Source organism: Asterias rubens, chromosome 11 (assembly GCF_902459465.1).
Source record: "Asterias rubens chromosome 11, eAstRub1.3, whole genome shotgun sequence".
NCBI lineage: Eukaryota > Metazoa > Echinodermata > Asteroidea > Forcipulatida > Asteriidae > Asterias > Asterias rubens.
Genome location: NC_047072.1, coordinates 15,051,388 through 15,074,193, shown reverse-complemented (window position 1 = coordinate 15,074,193; position 22,806 = coordinate 15,051,388). Strand labels below are relative to the sequence as shown.

The window sequence follows — 22,806 nt, the reverse complement described above, 5'->3', positions numbered from 1 at the left end:
AAACAGGATGGATGTAAACGAATGATATGTCCATGAAAATACTAAAACCAATGTTATGAAATATATTTTTATCAGAAATTGATTTATTTGTTCACTTTTTGTGTGTGCTTGAATAAAACAAGTAATGCATTTTGAAATGTATTTACAAAAAAGTAACCCTTTTCAGAAGTTGACTGGTTCAAGTTGTTCAACCTTTTGACCTTTCATTTGCTTTACCGCAATGTGTCCATTTTCTGTACCGGTGAATAGTTTATTTCATTTCTGCATCTTTTGTGGTATTTTTTGGAAGACTTGTGACTCATAAACAAGGCATTTTCCATGCTTTGTTCGTTAGAGTAGTCTCTAAAGGTGAGGTGTTACTTTTACTATGTATTGAAAACGTCAAGTTTAGTTGTTTGTAAGTTTTGTGTTGTTACAATTAGTAATTTACTACTAATAGTTACTACTAATTACATCATCCATTGACATTCCCCATGATTTATGGCCATTGTAATTGAGTTGACTAAAAAGTTGTTAATTAAAGCATGGATGAATAAGATTAAAGCTTTTAATTTCCCCAGTGTGGGATAATAAAGTTCTTATCTTGCGTAGCATGGATGGAGGAAGAATATTTCTTATAATTATAATATTTATTTTTGTAAAATATTCAAAAATTCTCTACATACTCCATGATTGATGACTCAATCAAAGGGACCTACATCTTAACTCATGAATTATTTTTTTTAAATATGTGAAATTGGCTTTAGTTCTGAAGTAGTTATCTGGTTATGCAAACTACTATCTAACTAAAGTAACTAAGCAACTGTCCCAAAAGTCATCATACTTTATAAAAAGTAAATAACACTAGAGATGATAACACTTTGAGCTTTCAAATTTTCAGTAACACCATGGAGTTCAGGAAGGAAGATTTAGTTTTGTAGAAACATAGCTGATTTTTCCTTTCCGGATAGGAGTGAAGCCTAGACCAAGTAACTGGGGCGCTGCACTCCTTTTTTTTTAATTTGTCAAATTATCGGTCTTATTTTATCAGTAACTAATTAGACCGATAATTAAATTACTCCTTTTTTCGAAATTTGTCGTTATCCGTCGTAAATGACAAATTTCGAAAAAAGGAGTACAGCGCCCAAGTTGCTGGGTTTTAAGTGAAGCCCACCTATCTGGAGAATTTCAGTTTATGCTCCTGCTGTTGGTGATTTGGCCGCTGTACTCCTTTTTTATTTAATTTGTCAATATCAGTCGTAGTGAACAATTTTGAAAAAGAAAGTACAGCGCCTGAGTAACTGGGTCTTTCTACACTGATGACAGTTGTGGTTAAAGTATTGTGTAAACTTACACTGTGCAATCTACGAACCAATGTCATCAACACAATAAATAAAACTATTGATTCAACTGTGCAATTTCTTTTTAACTTTCCTGCAGGTACATGAACATCCGATGAGATTAGTTGTATAAGCTAATTGGGGTAGCCTGTACAGTGCTAGTATTGCTGAACAATTTGGATATGTGGAGGGTAAATATCAATCCAGTAGCAACATAATAAAAGAATAGGGCAAGAAGTCAGATGTCAATATGCTCAACGCCGTTAAAGAAGTTATGATCTTGCAGCCTTCAGCTTCTCCAGTTCTGTGCAGAGGATTGTTTCAAAAAGCTAGGCTTCCACATCGGACTGTAAGCATCTGTACTGGTTGCCGACTAAAAAGTACAACAACTAATTCTTCAAGAACAGCTAGTGAGTCTTGATTATTGTTTTTCAGTTTCCTGTAGTAGCCAACAAGCTATTTCATGTGATTGTTGATAATAACAAAGCAATAGGATGTCAGTATATATTTGAAATTTTCATATTACTTGTTTTTCTTTTTGATCAGCATCCACATACTTCAGTGAGACAATCTCATCGGAAAACATAACGTACACCCAGCACCTAAGCAGTAAGACAAGCCGTGTGAAAAGACAAGAAAGACCAGGTCCCCTGTCTGCATATGACAGCTTAATACATCAAGGTGAACTCAATGATGATGACCATCAGAGGACGATAGTCAAAAGTCTACAAGATTTATTTGACAAGATATCAGGATATCGGCCAACTGAGCCTGGCTTCTTCAACAAGGTACATATTTATCCTGCAATAAGCAACTTAGGAAGCATTTGGAGCCTCATTGCTGAGAAATGTATAGTTATATCAATGTTTTGTTGTGTAGGAAATCAATTTTCAAGTAAAGGATTTTGGCCAATTGTTTCTCTGTAATAAGAAACACAGGAAATATTATATTGTGTTTGCCGTGTAGTATTGACAATCAATAGCAGATACCGAGGGAAGTAACTTCATTAAAGTAAATGTCAATACTTTGTCTTGTTTTTGTAGTTATTGGGAAAAGCTCCAGGTGCTGGACCCAAAGGTTTATATCTGCATGGCAGTGTAGGATCAGGCAAGACGATGCTAATGGACCTATTCTATCAAGATGTAAAAGTCGACCGGAAGAAGAGGGCTCACTTCAACTCCTTCATGCTAGATGTTCATTCCAGTAAGTAACTCTCTTCTTCAGCATAAAACGATCTTGAAAGGAATGACTTGACTCTTTTGTACAAAATTAGTGTGACTTCATCAGATATTTGTAAGTGTTTACCTTTATGCCATTTTTCAACCAAATGAAACATTTCTTGAAGTCAAACGGTAGTTTTATATGGGTTGCACTAAGCGTCATCCATCGCCATACTTGGTGATAAACAATAGAAAAGTGCATACATGTACGCACTGCACGCAGCTCTCAGCCAATGATAGCCTTTCATGCATTCATGTTTCATTAATGATAGTGGTCAGTCACATGATGAGCAATCCATCTTTACTCTAAATTGTTCATCCAGTATTTTACATCTTCTCCTCCAAGGAATTCATGAAGTGAAGAGACAGATCCCCAGGAATCATGACAGTCACAAGCCTCGTCCCTTTGACCCTATCTCACCTGTAGCTAAGGATATCAGTAGTGAAACATGGCTACTCTGCTTTGATGAGTTCCAGGTAAGACTTTTGTATGACCTTTTCTACCAGGTAATCTTTGTGAAATGCCCTGTTAATTAAAGACACTGGACACTATTGGTAATTGTCAAAGACTTGTCTTCTCACTTGGTGTATCTCAACATATGCATAAAATAACAAACCTGTGAAAATTTGAGCTCAATCGGTCGTTGAACTTGCGAGATAATAATGAAAGAAAAAGCACCCTTGTCACACGAAATCTATTTCTGTGGTCTAATCAAATTTTTGGCTTTCAGATATTAATTTTTGGTTTTACCCATATACACCGATGTGTGTAGCACTGTATACTCAGTACTTCAGGCTTTCAGATACTTGATTTCGAGACCTCAAATTCTAACTTCAGAGGGAGCCATTTCACATCAACAGCTCCCCATTACTTGTTACCAAGTAAGGTTTTATGCTAATAAATATTTTGAGAAATTACCAAAAGTGTCCACTGACTTTGAGATGTGCTTGCTTAGCATGATGAACACATCCAGTTTCTGATTGCTATCGGGTCTTCTTACATGACAGACAACATTCAATGGGAAACTTCTGTGGACTCTAGGTGGCAGCAGACTTGCCAGGTAAATACCTTGTTCTTGGAAATGTGAACATGCTTTAAACAACAAAAGCAAATGAATTTACCTGGTAAGTCTGTTGCAACCTAGCAATCAAAAGTCTCCTGTTATTACATTATGTGTTTACATTGTTTAATATTATTTTTGTCCCTCCTTCGTGAATTTAATTGCGATGTGGATTGTGGAACTGTATTGATTTTACTTATTGTATTTTGTTCCCTTCATTGAATACATCAGCTGTTCTTATTTTGTTACACTGATGGTGTTTGTATTTTTAATATTATTTGTTATTGGCTTTCTTTCACAATATATAGAAACATATTTGATGAATGTTGTCATGCAACATGAATGATTGAGTTGTGTTTTGCAATGGATTTTCAAAGTTATGACCATTGGTAACTTTCTAATACTGGTATATTTTGTGCAATGTCCTTCATTTCTCTATAAGTCTACTGCAAATTTTATCCTACACATTTGATGAATGTGTTGACATTCCTCTCTTGCATATTTATTGCTTGTGATCTCAAAATGTATTGCATTATTTGAAATTTAATCTGTAATGCTCTTTACATGAGCTTACTTGTGTACTTCTCCAAACATTGATTTGTTACTTTCATTTTGTCGCTGATTACCTCATTTTGTTGTGTATGTAATACAAAATTTTTCTTAAGTAAAGTTGTGATAAATAAAAGAATTAATATTCGCTGATACCTTTTTTCTAATAAAAGATCTCGTACACTCCATGTTTGCAGGTGACTGATATAGCAGATGCCATGATCCTAAAGAGACTGTTTACTGAGTTGTTTGACAATGGAGTTGTTGTTGTGGCAACATCTAACAGAGAGCCGGATGACTTGTACAAGAACGGACTTCAACGCAGTAATTTTGTTCCTTTTATTGAAATATTAAAGGTAATAAGTCAGCACTATGAGGAAGGAGGGGGTTGATAAACTCATCATAAATATCAAACAGTTGATGATTTTGCTGCACTATCAAAAGATAGGCTTACCCTTCTATTTTAGGTGATTTATAGCCAATTGTATGAAAATGCAACTTTGTTCTTTTTGACATGAAACATTCCTGAAACCATCTCAACTCCTTTGAAGTATGCAGCACCGGCAGCCCAATGGGTGGACAGATTGCTTAAACATTCACACCTACAATCTCTAGCCTCGCATGCATTAGTGTATCAATGGCTTTATGATCTCCATTCATTGATCCTGAAACATTCCTGAAACCATCTCAACTCCTTTGAAGTATGCAGCACCGGCAGCCCAATGGGTGGACAGATTGCTTAAACATTCACACCTACAATCTCTAGCCTCGCATGCATTAGTGTATCAATGGCTTTATGATCTCCATTCATTGATCCTGAAACATTCCTGAAACCATCTCAATTCCTCCTTTGCAGTATGCAGCACCGGCAGCCCAATGGGTGGACAGGTTGCTTAAACATTCACACCTACAATCTCTAGCCTCGCATGCATTAGTGTATCAATGGCTTTATGATCTCCATTCATTGATCCTGAAACATTCCTGAAACCATCTCAACTCCTCCTTTGGAATATGCAGCACCGGCAGCCCAATGGGTGGACAGGTTGCTTAAACATACACACCTACAATCTCTAGCCTCGCATGCATGTCTCATGAACCCAACTTCCTCCTCCTGGGCAATGAGAAGTAAGTTGGGTGTTTTGCCCAAGGATTCAAGTGGCGTAACTGGGATTCGAACCCAGAACTTGAGACGGTGCACCAAACCACTCAGCCACAATGCAAGACATACATTGATCAGTTTCTGTACTTTTGTTATTTTCAGCGTCATTGTAATAAGCTTCAACTAGACTCTGGCATTGATTATAGAAAATTAGGTAAGTTGCTTTTCCTTAGTAACATTTTACTATTGTCTAGGCAAGTTATAGCCAAGCTAATGTATGAATGAAAAAACCATCATTTAACTTAATACCATTAGCTACATGTTAAGAAGTAAAAGTGAAGTGCTTTTGTTAGAAGCAAACACATTTCTTGAAATTTCGTGCAGGAAAAGGACAGATCATATTATAACAATGTATTTACAGATTGTATATCGATTATGTGTTTTAGATGCTATTGAAAGAGGCCAAGTATTCTTTGTGAAGAGTAAGTGCAATGCTGATGAAGAAATGGAGAGAATATTTGACAGCTTGGCCCAGAAAGAGGATGCTGGTAAGACATGGCAGACAATATGAGCTCATGGAACTAAAGTCATGATACTTGTGTCCCCTGAACAAACATTTGACTGCAATTTCTTCTTTCCACCCAGGAGTAAATGGGTACATATAAGGGCAGATTATGACTGTGATTTGTTGTCACATACTCGGCAGCATGAGCACAGACTTTGACTCCACAGGGAACTGAGATGGTTCAAGGAATAAAATAAACAGTCTAGTGATGAGACCAATAGTTGATGTGTCATGGCCAAGTCGTGTAGCGCACTGGACTTAAGTTGTGATTGTTAGTCATTGGGGTGTGGGTTTGATTCTCCCTCATGAGACTTGTGTCTTCTCCTAGGGGTATAAATGGGTCCTGCGATGGTAGAGGTTGATACTCGGTTTAAAAATGCCTTCTGATCACCACGGCAGCCAGGGCTGTATACATGTACTCTCCAGAGAGCTGAAAAAGATTACAGGAATGTTATTGGTCCAACTACCAGTGCACTTATGTAAAGTGCATTGGTTTGTCAAATGCGCTAAATAAGAACTAATTAGTAATATTATTATCAATGTTTAGGACCATGGAGCCACAAAAATGAGGGACACTGGTGCTGTACTGATGTATGTTATTTAAGCTTCCTGAGGGACACTGGTGCTGTACTGATGTATGTTATTTAAGCTTCCTGTTTGGTCTTAGATCTTTGGCATTGACCCCAAATCTTGTTTTCTTGTCTCTTTGTTTCAGTTATACATAGTAGAACCATCCATCTTATGGGCAGGGAATTGAAAATACCGATAGCATGTGGAAGAATTGCAAGCTTTTCATTCTCTGATCTATGTGAAAAGGTAAGATTGTTTATTAAGAAAAGAGACTGAAAACTCTATACAAGCATTTTGTATATTTTGTGTACTGGCTCTATTAATTGTTCAGATATGTGTTCTGAATATTTTTGAATATAAACATGTATGATAATTAATGTACGAATCATAATGGTTACAATGTTACCTGTGTGAAATTGATCAGATGTTAATCCAGAAAAGGGCTAGATTGTATGGAGGAATTGGTCTGTGTAATTGTGCATTAGTTATGAAGGAATCATTGAGGAGGTGCAATGTCATATAATCCCCATAAAAATGCACAGTCTTGAAGACTACTGAAGGAATAAGTTTGATGTAATATAAAGTGAAATAGGTTATATGGGAGGAGAAAACAGTGCCATGAAGGAATAAGTTCAAGATAAAGCGGAAAAGGTACACAGTAATAACTGTAAAAGTAGTAGATTTGAAGGTATAAAGGTAGAGGTACGATGAAATCAAGGAATAGGTTTGACCTGATGAAGGAGTAGGCAAAATGTACTGAAAAGTAGTATATTGAAGGTACAAAGGAAAGGGTACAATTAATGAAAGAGTAAGTTTTGAAAAGGAGTAAATTTGAAGGTATTATGGAAAAGGTCACTGTTACGAAGGATTAGGTTTGACCTGATGAAGGAGTAGGCAAAATGTACTGAAAAGTAGTAGATTGAAGGAACAAAGGAAAGGGTACCCTGTAATGAAGGAATGGGGTTTGACCTGATGAAGGAGTAGGTTCAATGTAATGTCAAGGGGTAGAGTGGAAGGTACTAAGGAAAAGGTATTCTGCAATGAAGGAATACATGTACATGTAGGTTTGGACTCAATGCACTGGAAAGTAGTAGATTGAAGGTATGAAAAAGGTACCCTGTAATGGAGGAATGGGTTTGACCTGATGAAGGAGTAGGTTCAATGTAATGTCAAGGGGTAGAGTGGAAGGTACTAAGGAAAAGGTATTCTGCAATGAAGGAATACATGTACATGTAGGTTTGGACTCAATGCACTGGAAAGTAGTAGATTGAAGGTATAAAAAAGGTACCCTGTAATCGAGGAATGGGTTTGACCTGTTGAAGGAGCAGGTGCAATGTAATGTAAACGGCTAGATTTGAAGTTATAATGAGAAACGCACACTGTAATGAAGACATAAGTTTGACCTGTTGAATGAGTGGATACAATGAAATGTAGGGAGTTGGTTTTGAACAGGAAAAGCAGTAATATAGTCCATTTACAGGAATATACCCAGCATTACATACTCGAGCATCAAGATTCAGATTGATGAAATATAAAAAATAGTTGCATCTAGCAGTTGCTTTTGTCAACAAGGCCATTAGATTGCCTGAAAATTTAGAATTTGAATACCATAGTGATTTTGGATAGTAATTCTGAATATAGAAGATATTAGATTGGTTTGCATAATGGCTAGGGTGTGTACTGTACACAAATCTACCAGTGGTCATAGCAACTAAATAGTTATTAAATGGACTGCAAGCTTCTTAGTCAGAATGTTGATTCTCAGTTATTAGACTGATCAACCAAGAGCAATGCTAGACCCTTGTCCTGTAGCTTAAATCATTAGGAGGAACAGACCGCAAATAGGATCCGACTATAAGATACCTTCACAATGAAAACTATGTTTTTTCACTGTGTAAAGCCGTTGGGGGCAGGTGACTACCTGGCTATTGGGCGTGAGTTTGATACAGTCTTTATACGAGACATCCCCCAGATGTCTCTCACCATGAAGACGGCTGCTAGACGATTCATCACATTGGTTGACAACTTCTACGATAACAAGGTAATTAACATTACTAACTTTTTTATTAACAATTTAGATTGACTGATGTTGTTCCTGTGGTATAGTGTTTATTCGTTAACTCATTACTTTGTTAATAAGGAATGCAACTGATAATGATCAAATAATGGAGATTATTATGTAAATTAAATCTTGGGAGATCACCATTGTGGCTATGTTGGTGGAGCCCCAACACATTCAACCAGAGGTTGTTGGTTCAAATCCTGTTTGAGTCAGTTTTTATTTGTTCAACCCGAGGTTAATTCAGTCCTGTAACATTTGTTTTTCTGTTTCATAGGTGAGACTTGTGTGTTCGTCTGATGCAGAACCAGAGCAACTATTTGCAACAAGTAAATTGACCCAAAGAGATATTGATGATCGTAGGATGCTCATGGATGACCTCAATATAAGTATGGTGAGTAGTCGGAAATCCTTCTTTTAAACGCACTGGACACTACTGGCAATTACTTAAAAGAATTGCAATCATAAAAACGTACATGGTAATGAGCAATGGAGAGCTGTTGATAGTTTAAAAACATTGTGAGAAACAGCTCCCTCTGATGATGGAGGAAGAAGTAGCCTCCTCCCTCTAAAGTAACGTAGTTTTTTGAGAAAATGGCAATTTCCCACTCAAATATTAAGACTTCAGGCCTGAAGCCAAATTGGAGCAACAAGGGTGTTTTTTATTTCGTTATTGAGTTATTGAGTTCAAATTTTCATAGATTTGTTATTCTATGTATATGTTGAGAAACACAAAGTGGGAATACTAGTCTTTGAAAACTACCAAGGTCTCCAGTGCCTTTAAGGCGGGTCTCACTGTCTTTTCCACTAGAGGGCTCCCTTTAGATTAATTTTCCAACAATATCTTGCATCAGAACTAACACAAGAGGGCTCCCTTTAAATCTGCAGTCTAAACCATTGACCAGAGCAAGTTGTAATTGTCTTTCTTTACAGGATGTGAGTAGTTCATCAGCAAGTATATTTACTGGTGAGGAAGAACTCTTTGCCTTTGAGAGAACAATTTCAAGATTGACTGAGATGCAAAGTGAGGAATATTGGAAGAGTAACATGGAGACAGACCAAGCTGTGAGGAAGGAAGAGTTATGATAACACCTGTAAATTCTCCCCAATTTTTATTTGTCCCTGAAATGTGTTGTAGCATTTTTATGATCACTAATATTGATAACTTCCCCAAGGCATTGTATGAGTTATCCCCTCTTCATTCTCTTGTTTGACTGAACGATTTAAAGTAATTGAAACTATTTGATTAATTTATATGGCTGACAGAAGTTGGAAAGTACACACCTCTTAATCTATAATGCTACAGTAAAGTGAACCAGATCTACAATGCGAGTATTGTGTTACAATGGTCCACCGCACCCTAGCTTATACCAAACTGTCTATAAACTCGTTTTCCCCATCAGTTACAATTACCATTTAGTATGGATGCGTTGAAAAGGTGTTTCCATTTAAAGGAACACGTTGCCTTGGATCGGTCGAGTTGGTCTTTGAAAAGCATTTGTAACCGATTGTTATAGAATGCATATGATTAGAGAGATATTTTAAAAGTAGAATATTATGATCCACACAAGTATCTTTCGAAATTGCGTGGTTTTCCTTTTACCTCGTCGACAAACACGGTCGGCCAATTATGGGAGTCAAATTTTTGACTCCCATAAATGGCCGACCGTGTTAGTTTGCAAAGTAAAAAGAAAACCACGCAATTTCGAGGCAAATGTGTGTGGATCATTGTATTCTACTTTTAAAACATCTTTCTAACCATATGCATTTTGTAACGAACGGATGTAAACGCATTTTTAAAGACCAACTCGTCCAATCCAAGGAAACGTGTTCCTTTAAGACTTTGTTTTCTTCAATGTGTCTTTTATATTTGGTCCAATCTGTAGCATTTGAATGAAAGGAAAGTACTTTTCTTTTTTTCTTCAACTAAATTAGTAAACCCCAAAGAATTTGAAAACAAAAGTGGAAATAAGAGTTGAAATAAGGTGGCTAAAATTTGCACTGTATTTAAACTTTCAAGAATAATTCCTTATTTTACTGTTGAATTTATCACTTTGTGCTTGCATTTGAAATGACTTTTGGATGCAGTTTGTGAATACAATTATATTAACAACAAAAGTATATGTATTATCAAATGAGATTTTTGAATGAAAGATGTTTTTAAATAACTTGGTTTTTATTTATTCAATAAAGTTTGGACAAACTAATGGCCAATAAGCTTGTGAATTGACCTTGTTTATTAAGAAAAAATTGTTTGCCAAATGAAGATGGTATCGTGAAGATGGAAACAAAGTACAAAAAAATATTCTTTTTACAGTCTTTAAAGGCAGTGGACACTATTGGTAATTACTCAAAATAATTATTGGCATAAAACCTTTCTTGGTGACGAGTAGTTGGGAGAGGTTGATGGTAAAAAACATTGTGAGAAACGGCTCCTTCTGAAGTGCCATAGTTTTCGAGAAAGAAGTAATTTTCCACGAATTTGATTTCGAGACCTCAGATTTAGAACTTGAGGTCTCGAAATCAACCATCTAAACGCACACAACTTCGTGTTACAAGGGTTATTTTTCTTTCATTATTATCTCGCAACTTCGATGACCGATTGAGCTCAAATTTTCACAGGTTTGTTGTTTTATGCATATGTTGAGATACACCAACTGTGAAGGCTAGTCTTTGACAATTACCAATAGTGTCCACTGCCTTTAAGTTTCTACTCGGGGGAAACTTATACAAAGTACAATAATAAAACACACAGAAAGTCTTATTAAGAAAACCAAGTCTTTATTTAGAAATCCTTCAATATCAAATCTAAAAGGCACTGTTGGTTGTCCCAAAGCCGGCCCGTTTAGGGAACCCACTTTTCTTATCGCTGAGTAACGAACATATCGTTCAAATATTGAATAGCGTCATCTTTATTGTATACAAATTATTTACACTTTTATTCACATTCATCTAATTAAGTTTAACACGGGAAGTTATGTCGCTTAATACTGTGCAGTTTAGATTGTCTCTACGAAAACAAACAGTTTGAGGATGCTTGCAATAAGTTAAGGTCAATTAATCAAGTTATAAATACGCGTACACGGCTGAAGATTATGCCCAAAATATCAAATATTAGATTATTTGCGCTATTATTTGTTTTATCCGTTTAAAATTTAAAGTCAAAAGTGATTTCATGTCCATTTTGGCAATGAATTAACTTGACTGCCATTTAGTAGGCAACGCTGGTATAAGAGCAATTTAGCTTACACTCAACCCCGATGTTTACGCACTGGACACTATTGGTAATTACTAAAATAGTTTTCAGCATAAAAACTTACTTGGTAACGAGCAAATGAGAGCTGTTGATAGTACAAAACATTATTAGAAACAGCTCCCTCTGAAGTAACAGTTTTTGAGAAGCCTGTTATCTGAAAGCACACAAATTGATGCGACAATTGTGTTTTTTCGTTCATCATTCCCTTGCAACTTCGATGACCAAATTGAGTCAAATATTTCAAAAATTTGTGATTTTATGCATATGTTTGGATACACCAAGTGTGCATACTGGCCTAGCTTTGACAATTACTGAATGTGTTTAGTGCCCTTAACTGTGAACCAGAACCCTCAAGTCCGTAATAATACAAACACTTGTTTGTAATCTGTGCTGTCCAATTTCATTAATTGTTGAAAACTTCACTGAGAAAGATAAACATTATTTGATGGTAAAGGGCAACCGCGTTTCAAATCAACCGAGATTCCAGCTTACACTAATGGCAAGAAGACTTGTCTACATCTTAGATATTCTAACCTGCATTTTTAAGTGTTCTGTTATTTACTACTAAATTAATTTCAACAATGTGTCTTAGTAGGCCCTTTCGAAACAACGGCTTTGGCTTTGGATTCGGCTTCAGACTCCGTCCTCTCGTTTGAAGCCCCTGGCTGGGCGCGTACGCAAATCACTCGCAATATTGTCAAAACAACCGCGGGGCCAAGCTAGCCTGAGCCGGAGGAAGCCGAAGTCATGGTTTCGAAAAGGGCCCGTAACAGTCTGACTGTTAGCCAACACTGTTTCGTTGTGATATAAAGGAGTGTTAAAAATAAGTGCATAAATTAATGCTTTTATGTTCAGTGGGAGTAAGTTCAAATTCAAAGTGATGGACTTAACATGCTAGCAACAAGGTTGACTAAAAAATACACGTTTTCAAATCTATTCCTTAATAAATATTGTTTTGAATGTAAAAACCCGTCCGTTTTACAATTTAATTATTATCAAAGCAACCCATATTTAACATAATCTTTGGAATCGTAAATGTTTAAGGCACTTAAGTTTGGCTTTAAATGATACACACCTCGACGAATGTGTTCAGAATTCGTGGGCTTTATACAAGTCGCACAACAGTCTACTCATAGGCATTGAACCAATGGTCTGGCGGAAGAATAAGGTCTCGAGAGTGCTGGGTCTGACGGCTCTTAGTGTAGGTAGCAGCAGCAAAAGCTTCCCAAAGCGGAAAGGTTGTGTCGGATGTCGGAGTGTAATGTATTTGCTGAGGGTCAGTTGCGACTGGTCTTGGAGACTAGCAACAGAGGAGGTCTCATGGACACCGGAGACGTCTGTGTGTAAAGAATAGTTAAGTGGAATTTAAGTGTCGTTTCCAGATGAAATATTCACCAATGTGTTTGTCTCTGTTTCAAATGTGCCTTATATAGGTTTTTGTTCAATAAGATGATACAGCACTCCAAGCAACTCACCTGTCTTGAAGACGACAATTCCCTTCAGGCATGCATATTCAGTAGCGTCTACCTCTAACTGTCTCAGCTTTACAATGATTTCTTCAAGAACTCTTAGCTCGCTGGAGATTGCTGCAAACTTTTCTGCCGGTGTGTTTTCTGGTTGCATTCCTAAAATTAAATGTTGTTCCATGTTATTATCAGTGACGGAAAAACCCCCTCATGTTTCTGATATACGGTTATGTGGAAGTCTTAACTTGTTTTCAAGACAGAAATGTTGTCATTAGTCTTCTCTTGTACTGTGTAGTTCGTCTAATTTTGAGTTTTCAAAATAGTGTGTTTCCTTATTATTCTCATTTGTTTAAATCATTAAAATCTAAAATGTTGAGTTTGGCAAACTGAATGTAAAAATGATATTAGGCTATACCTGTTGCATTCATGAGAGCCGTAGCGTCCATTGTCATATGCCACTGTGCTGCACCAAGTATGAAGAGTTCCCTCCATCCTTCCTCTAATAACAGCAACTGAAATCAACACAATAACATGACTTAACCACAATACCCAAGACCGTAATGTATTCAATAATCACCCCCCCCCCAAAAAAAAGGGGATAAACCATGGACCATTATTCGTCAAAGATTTATGACCGTTCACCTATAGCCATCTCAAACGCTTTCAGCCATCAATTAAAACTTAAGTACGTGTAATTATAGCGATGAATGATCTACATGTAATTATCATGATTTGAAATGTACTGACGTGTGTTGATTGATGGATATTCACTCTGGTTTATATTAGTGTCAGTGTAGATTCTCACGGTGGTATTAATTACACAACACGTGTCATTATCTACAAGGCCACGTGTGCAAAAGTCCACAAATCAACGATCTCATTACTGATAGGTAATTAGTTTGTGTATACATGTATTGATATCCATTAACTTTCTTGTAAAAGGTAATCAGCATGTACATAAGAACTACTGACGTCATTTGGTTATCTCTCATTCTGTCCATGTGCAAAATACCATTGACGAGCATGAATGGTTGCGAAGTTTGTTTAGAGGAACATTTCAGGATTGGTAAGAAAAAAATCGTGAAGATCACAGATTTACATAAAACTTACACGGTCGGATAGAGAAAACATCCCGTGAAATATTTCTGTCTGAAATGTCATATTTGGTGAGAAATAAAAAAAAAAACTTAGGCCGTGTCCGAAACGACGACTTCGGCTACAGCTACGGCTAGATCAGCGCGTCTACCAGTGTTGAAGAATAGCAGAAGCGCGCGATCTAGCCATAGCTGTAGCCGAAGTCGTCGTTTCGGACACGGCCTAATTTCCCGTTTGACGTTTTTCGTTCAGTGAGCGTTTTATTCATTTTTAATCGATGTCATGCAAAATGTGTTATCGGGTTTTCCCTATTTTCTCGTGACGCAGATGACCGATCGATCCGAACTTCCACAGATTTGTCGGCTTATGTATATGGTTGATTACATAAAGTGCTTACACTGCCAGCAACTGTTGTGTTAGCAAAACCAATTCTGTAATATTCCTTCTTTAAGTAAAAATAAAATCCTGACGTGAAGTAATGTAAAGGAAATCACACAGTGTTGTCTTACCTGATCTCTGAGAGGTAGTGATACAAATGCAGGTACATTCTTGGCCCACTTGACGCTCATAAATAAGAGTCTGGCTGCCGTCTCACATACCGTCTCCACACTCGTATGAATTGGTCGGATGTAGTCTCGGGGATAGTGCTGAAAATTAAAAGAAAAGTATAAACAGATGTTTTAATCATTTTGACGAAATTTTCAGGAATTGACAAGAAACTTTATTATTTGACTAAAAGAGTATAAGTTTGCACTTTGAACCACTGTCATCATGCGCAGCATAAAGGTGTTACGCGCTGGTCTTAATTTTTGTCTTAGTTTCCGCTGCTGAACATGATTAATACGATAGACTGAGGTCCCATTTTTGTTATGATGGATGGCTGACATTGACATTTAAACTCGTAAGCTTACCTTTGGTGTTGGGTAACACGGGAACGGCCCGGCTGGCAGGGCATACTCTGGAGTGCTGACAAGGAGTGTTCCGTAAGCCTCTACCCCACCTAGCGGACTAATCACGGTCTGTGCATGGGGAGAATAAGCAGTTACCAACGGCCCTGAGACATCGTTGACGGCTGCTGCTGACTCCTTCAGATATAATGCCATTTGTTTCCTTATAGTTGAGTTTCGGGGCCCTCTCTCATGTTGAACGGCTGATAAGACAATTTTAAATAATATTGTTATAAGTTGTCATGGCATTTATGTATTGACACGTTTTGTCACCACAAAAAAAAGAAGTTTTTATGAAGTCATGTTGACCTTAAAATAATATTGACTTCAAGAAGAGGCAGTACGCCTTAGGCAGGTTGAAAAGTTATTTCAACATTACGTGTAAACACCATGCCAAAATAATACACGATGAAATAAATCTCCTTTCCTATATGAAAATTAATATACGAAAATGAAACCAGCTTAATTCAGTTGTTGAGGTATGCCAGTCTTTGGTTAAGGACCAGGTCTCTATAAAGGGTGCCTTTAGGGAGCATTGTCCCAGTCAGTCCCTGTTTATGCAGCTGGCATGTGCTTCTCATGCGCCCGTCTTCCTTTTCACCGAGCCCGGGGAGTACTACACAAAAGACGGGTAGATTTGTGGTCCCTTTTCGACGAAGAAAATCGGAAAGATGACAACATTGTGTTGATTTTTACCCCATGATACAATTAGGTGCAAAGGGAATACTTCTGAACATGTTATCTTCAGTAGTATACTTAACCCAGTTCTTTAATAGTTAAACTTTCAGTGGGTTAGTGTTCCACTAAACAGCAATAGCAATGAAGATGAATAAAACACAGTTCAGCTTCGGAATGTTTACTATAACTCGCAGGTGTTACCATATCAGAAACAGTGTGCTTTTAATATTGATAAAGGTGAAGTTTTTTGTTAAAATGTATAACACTCTTTTTTACATCGTAACCGGCTGTTTTTGCATTATCATTCCCTAGGTCCCCTCATCGCTCTCTAACATTTCAAACAAGTTGTCAAGCAAGTACATTGTTTTATACCGGTAAATTAAATTGTGAAACCTTAATATGAAACTTACCATCTTTATTCATATCCACTTGGATACATTTTTTGAGTCGACACGCCCTGCACTGGTTCCGATGGGTCTTGTCGATGGGGCATGGTCCACCGCTACGGTTCTTACATGCATAGGTACGATTGCGCCGAATACTTCGCTTGAAGAACCCACTGCAGCCGTCACAGGCATACACGCCGTAGTGCTTGCCCGAACTACGGTCACCACACACCTTGCATGGGATGTCCAGTATACGACCTGGGAAAAATAATATTAACATTTAGAAATTAGCCAATCACACACAAAAATATAATAGACACAAGACGCGTGTTTTCATATAAACTGACTTCTCCTGGAATTGTTACATTAAAACTCCATTCGATTATCAGCTTTCTTGGACGCAAACATAAGTGACGTTGCATCATTAAAATAAAAAGAGTTTCAAAAATATATAACAGAATTGCGATAAAGAGAAAATGAAATTGTTTTGGTATTTGTTTGATCAAGTCCATTGTTTTTAAGCGCAAGGTTGTGTGATTATTTATAGGTTATAAATACTTTATCTATTCGTGAGGGAAACAAATCATAAAAATATTTGATGAAATGTTTTTGGTTATAGAACATTTTGTGACCACTCAGTTTCATCTGTAAGTAATCATCAAAACCATGAGATATTACAAAACGTGGAACTCTCACCACCCCCCCCCCCCAAAAAAAAAAAACCCAACAATTTATATGTTATCATTTTATGAACATGAGCCCCCGCCCCCGGTGGTCAGCCTAATTGGCCCCTCATCATTGCCCTATCAAAACTCTCTCTACAAGTACCCTCCACCCGCACTCATTCTACTCTAGGACCGCTAACCTTGCGCATCACAGCAAGCCTGAGATCAGTCGAGTGGTCGGGCCTTGAGCCATCGGGCCCGTCAATGATTATCACCCGCTCTTTTGTATAAAGTTGACACCATTTCAGAAGTTCGATATTTTGACAGTATTGTCACTCAGAATAAACTGGCAAAGATTTCAGAATCTGTTGTTTAAGGCCAAAACATTGTATTTTCTTCTGACGTATGCTTTTTGTTTTGAGTTTTTCAACAAATGTCGATAAACACATTGGTGAAAGATTTTGCTCTGCAGAGCTCATGAAAGCCATGGACGAAATAAGATCTTGGAATGGGTACCTTGGTTGAAGGGTTCGGTAAGGGTATTTTGATGTAACTCTGCTAGGGAGTAAAGAGTGCTCATAACTTTGGAGAGGTCCATCTGACCTTCTTTCATCTGTCTTTTTAGGGGAGGTCCTCAACTCAATTGCTGTTCGAGTTGACCACAAAAGATCATCCCTCATTAAGATGAGTTAATAGATTGACCATTGCTGGCATGCAAAGTTGGGATCTCAAAGACCTATCTTAAGAAAGTAACAAGACTGACTGGACTAACAATCCTAATACTTAGACGCGATTTATCTTTAGAGTTGTTAATGAATGGGGAAAGGGCAGCACACCTGTTTGGGACTAGATTTGTCTTTTCCCTTTCATTCTGCACCAACTCCGATAACCAAGCATAATATTTGTTCTGCGGTTTTTAGTTAGACAAACAAATTAAATTTGGATTTACACTTTGAAAAAATTTATAATTGATTCATGAATATGATTTATAGGCATGTAAGAATCTTTTACAAAATGTTATGGACCAAACTCTGTATATAGGATACTGACGAGATATATAGTTGTGTACAATATTATGTGTTATAGAGACTACACGTACATCACAGTATCGTTATCATAAACTCTTTCACATCGATATTTTTTATCGACATATTGAGCTATTGTTTTTTATGATGGAACGTATAAAAACAACAACTATATATACTGACACCTAAAAATCGCTCGCGTTCAATGGTAAAACATTCCGTCGATGCAATTGATTTTCCCCTTTTTTATGTTGGCACTTGACTTTAGTGACTTTTGAGTTTTCTTACTCAAAGCAATCTTTGTGTTTTTAAACTAACTTGCAAAATATCTTTTAGAACCGGCCTCGAAAATAAAAGCACAATTCACTCTGAATAGGAGAGGAGCTCATGTTATAATAAGAAAACTCATTTGCGTTAATGTCGTCCTGTCATGCAGATAAAAACATGCATAAATAAATAATAATTATGTGAACATGTTGTACATGAATGTCAGATGAGTCGCCAGTATTGAATGTAATTAAGGGGTTTATATACTTCCCGAAATTCAAATGCATTTCACTTTACGTGAATACTTTAATAACAAATCAGAAAATACTGTTTTCATGTGATAAGTTTTACAAAATTAATAAATTGTGTTTGTAATTTGTCTTAATTTTATTTTCTATTGGTTTGATGTCTTGGTAATCCTTTGTGCAATCATCACGAATTAATGTTTTTAAATTGTATCACGTATGCGCTTAATATTATTAGCAAAAAACAGTCAGTTTGGTTTTCTATTTTATTAAAACGCTCGTCTACGCTGCATGTAATATAACAGTTCTAAATATAACCCTTCGTTCTACTTGCTGTCTAAATTAACCTTGGGTCTTAAGATTAGAACATAATTAGCAATCTGAGTTTGGCAGAGAGTTAAACACTCGACAAGAAACAGACGAAGGAAAAAAAGGACTGGATTAGACTTAAGATTAACGATAAAGAGGAAAGATTTCGACTGTACATGCACAGAGTAAAGGCGATTTACCGTTAAAAAGCTTTCATAAATAACGTGTGCCCAGTTTAGTCGAAACTCCCACAAAAGCCGTGTTGAGGGCCGAATCATTCGCCCGGATTTGAGCGCCTTTTGCCTTGCCCAGCGTGGTCCAAAAGCCCCTGCATTGTTCCCGGAACACTTAGGGATTTCAGCAAGTCAGTGTGGCAGTAATACCAGGCATTCTTACAAGTTGTATTCCTATTATTTTTCAGGCGTTGACTTCATCTTCGAAGTTATTAATGACGGGTTTAGCGTCTGAGTATGAAATCCGATTTTTGTTGAGACTCTTTTCTTGGGGTTGCGTGTTGTCTCTTTGATGGACGGCATGTTGTGGGGATATAAAGTCGCTCCATTATGCTCTACGGGACACACACTATTTCTCAACTCTAGAAGTTTGTATCCATGGAGATCTTTTGAATTCATCACTAAGATCTCAAATTCAACCAGATTATCCCTTTAATCCGTCATGAATAGATGCAAAGTACAAGTTAATTTTTAATACAGATTATATGACTTGGTGATTTTCAGTTGAAAAGAATACAAATCTTTAATATCTGAGAGAGGTTTCTTGCAGACTGAAACTGATGGTATAAAAGTTTGTATTCCACATGTTTTGCTCGATTGATGTCCTGACAAATGTTTGACTAAAGGTTTGTAAAGTTATTTGAAAACATTAATTATATTGATTCATGAAACTACTTATAAAGCAAGCCAGAACAGTTGTGTCATCTTGATTACTTTCTGCATGTAACTCAAAATATTGCTGCAGCAATCTATTACAAACTTTCTGCAAAACTATTTATAAAAAGAGTTTGCGAGCTTAAAAACGAGATTTGATTCTACCAGAATTTTGAATCGATTGTTTTAATTGATACATAATTTGACATCTTTGCAGACCAACAAAATTCATTATGACTTGCGGTTTTTTCCACTGACGTCTAATTTCCGTGGTGCCCAGATTTTAAAAGTCTCCTTGAAATCTCAAGATTGCCCTTTTCAGTTTTTAATTGTTGCTCTCAAGATTTCGCACATCAAAACGTCTATACAAGAGTCTAACAATGAGTTGGTTTAACAATTAAAGAAAACCACTTCATTGAGCCATTTGATTTGGAATGACTGACAGCTTAGCTTCTGAATTGGAATCTACAACTCCTGGGCTGGAATCTTCTGGAGTAGTTTATTATTCTCGTCCTCAAGCAAGCGATAAAAAAAAACTTATTCTCCTAAAAACCGCAATGATGTTTTGTTCAAACTAAGGCTGCATTACCCAATTGAAACAAGTAGAGAAATGGTTTTGGTGTTTATTTTCATCACCAAAACAGAATTGTGTCGATGTTCCCTTATTTTTTACATTCTTCCGAGCTGCCAAATTTCGAATGTGACCAACCCTGATTTGATGAAGAGTATCTATAGATGTACGTGCCTGCAGCAACAGATGTCAGATCCTATTTAAGAGTGGTCATTTAAGTCACAACAGAAGTATAGCATTCCGATTGAGTCGGACCGTAATGGCTAATGCGTTGACTAATGACCAACACGTCACCCTTTGAAGGATTGTAAACGCTGGGAATTAACTCTTTACCAAAGAAATGTTTCTTCTTCTGCTTTTCTTAGAGGATAATAAAGTGGTGTAGCCTTCCCCGAGGGAGGGGATTCTTTCTTTTTAAAACGGTGGAGGATTTATGTTTCTAGAAATGGGAGATGGGAGGGGTAGAAGACGGTGGATGATTTATGTTTCTAGGGAGGGGGAGGCAAGGTTTCAAGCATGTCGACAGAAAATGGAAACATTTATACACATTTTTAAGAGACTCTTTGCCGATATTTAAATTAAAAATAGCATGTTATTCGTCGCCTAAAAAGCTGATACATTTATTTATACTTGCCTTCTAGCTCTTCAAATGAAATTTCATGAAGTAAATGGAGCAATACGCGGGTCGACTGTTTTTATGAAAAAATAGACATACATACTTTTCAAATGATTTGAGTTTGATAACATTCCCATCACATTAAATTATTTTTTAGTAGATTCAAATCTACTCTTCTTCCCGCCAAACTGTTGTTCTTACTCACGACTACAATTAAAAATGCATATGTTGCTTAGACTCGGATAAACATAAGCAAATTATTTCACGCGAAACATTATTTGCAGTGTTTAGGGTTTCATGCACATGGCTGATTTACAACTGTATAGAAGCTGAATACCCGATTGCTGGAGATCAATGATCAGAACTATTGGGTAGGCTACTTGTTTTTATCTTTTAAAACTTTGTGGATGCTTTCTTATTGAAAAGGCAATACTTTAAATGTTGTTGTATATATTGTTTGTAAATAGGCTGGCTGAAATGGGGCTATATTAGAAGTAATATTGTAAGCACATATCATAAATCTTAAACCCTGGTGACTCAGAGCATGCTCGGAGTCGCAGCTAGTGGACCGCTGTAGTTCAGCAGGTGCAAAACCAGCTACTGGTGTGACGCACAGTAGTTCCCCCTGCATGGGTAACTACCGGTCTTACGCAATGTATCTGTGCTACCGGTCTTACGCACTGTGTAGGTACTACCGGTATTACGCAAAGCTCGCTACCGTGTTACACGTAATATTATTCTGTGTGGGGCATAGTTTACCACATCATATTCTTTACTTTTTAAAGGTTTGTTTAAAATTCTAAGAGAAATAACTACTATAAACTTGAATTGAATATAACAATATCCATGATTCTAAAAACTTTTAGTGTATTTTACCGAGTTCTTATTTTATATTCTGCTGTATTGTTTCTAACAACTTTTAATTTTACTTTTACTTTTGTTATAGATCTAAAGTAAATTCGTTGAAATTGAAATACAGAGTCATAATTTTCAAAGCTGATAAGATTTTTTTTTTCAAATAGTAATGTGACACTTACTTGATGTAGATGTGACTTTGGCGTTCATTGCCCGTTGAGCAGCATTTACCATTTCCATGGTCCGACCAGGGTGAGATGTGCTTATAATTTGCGTTGAACGATCCGTACAAACTGCCATTATACAATCAACACAGTTATGCAAGCGTCTAAAATCAAAGATGATCCAGCAGGGATACTTGTGGTTGTTATGCCCAAAGTTTTCAAGAACTACGGGTGTCTAGTGGTCCTGAACTCCACTCAAATCCATCAAGTTATTGGGGTCGCCTTTTACTTATTCATAACACAGGGCAATTCGACAGGGCCACCCTGTCAGTCACGTGGGCTACTGAGGGGCCAAGTTAAGGACGAATCCTACCCCCTATTTGGATTAGCATGACAATACAATGGCGGATAATTCTATTTGGGTGGCTTTTGTTATTGCGGCTCAGTCCCCCCAAAAAACGAAATCTCTGGATGATGATTGGACAATGGCGGTGCCGTGTATGTTGATATTATAGAAACATTGGTTGAATGCAATGAGCAGGACAGGATCATGATTCTGACCGGATGGTTGGTAGTCAGTCCAATCCTCCGGCCCGGCATACGATGCCCGTATTGCTGCCCGTATTACCCCCATGGAGCGTCCCCAGGCGTGTGGGTCGTAACCCCATCAGACAAATAGACGCGACCGATGTAACAACAGAGCAATTTCTTGCTAAAAATGATACTGTTATACAGTGAAATTCACTCCTTTGTCATGCGATTACAATAACTGAGTACGGTGTCTTGACCGAGAGAATGAAGCGAGCGAGTCCACTGAGGTGGCGGGTAATTTGCTCAATATGACGGCACCCTTCCGATCGGAAACCCTCGCTGAATGCCAATAAATAAAAATGACGTTAACTAATAATCGTTCGTGCTCCTCCTCCTGCTAT

At 37.1% G+C, this 22,806-nt stretch overlaps 2 protein-coding genes across 2 annotated transcripts; one reads left to right on the top strand and one right to left on the bottom strand.

The window, feature by feature from the left end:
* The first annotated feature begins 216 nt into the window (after positions 1 to 216).
* On the top strand, positions 217 to 9,958 carry LOC117297052 (AFG1-like ATPase). The gene is made up of 12 exons (XM_033780176.1): positions 217 to 348; positions 1,420 to 1,729; positions 1,866 to 2,107; positions 2,363 to 2,522; positions 2,886 to 3,016; positions 4,347 to 4,505; positions 5,411 to 5,462; positions 5,695 to 5,796; positions 6,529 to 6,629; positions 8,284 to 8,424; positions 8,720 to 8,836; positions 9,376 to 9,958. Exons 2-12 carry the CDS (start codon positions 1,570 to 1,572, stop codon positions 9,526 to 9,528), a joined length of 1,518 nt encoding a protein of 505 aa, XP_033636067.1. The 5' UTR covers positions 217 to 348; positions 1,420 to 1,569; the 3' UTR covers positions 9,529 to 9,958.
* Positions 9,959 to 11,939: 1,981 nt separating this feature from the next.
* On the bottom strand, positions 11,940 to 22,134 carry LOC117297048 (nuclear receptor subfamily 2 group E member 1-like). Its single transcript, XM_033780173.1, has 7 exons — positions 21,893 to 22,134; positions 16,295 to 16,528; positions 15,171 to 15,409; positions 14,769 to 14,906; positions 13,580 to 13,676; positions 13,174 to 13,323; positions 11,940 to 13,035 (listed from the first exon to the last, which is right to left on the bottom strand). The coding sequence occupies exons 1-7, from the start codon at positions 22,008 to 22,010 to the stop codon at positions 12,788 to 12,790; spliced, it is 1,224 nt and encodes a 407-aa protein (XP_033636064.1). The 5' UTR covers positions 22,011 to 22,134; the 3' UTR covers positions 11,940 to 12,787.
* Positions 22,135 to 22,806: the final 672 nt, after the last annotated feature.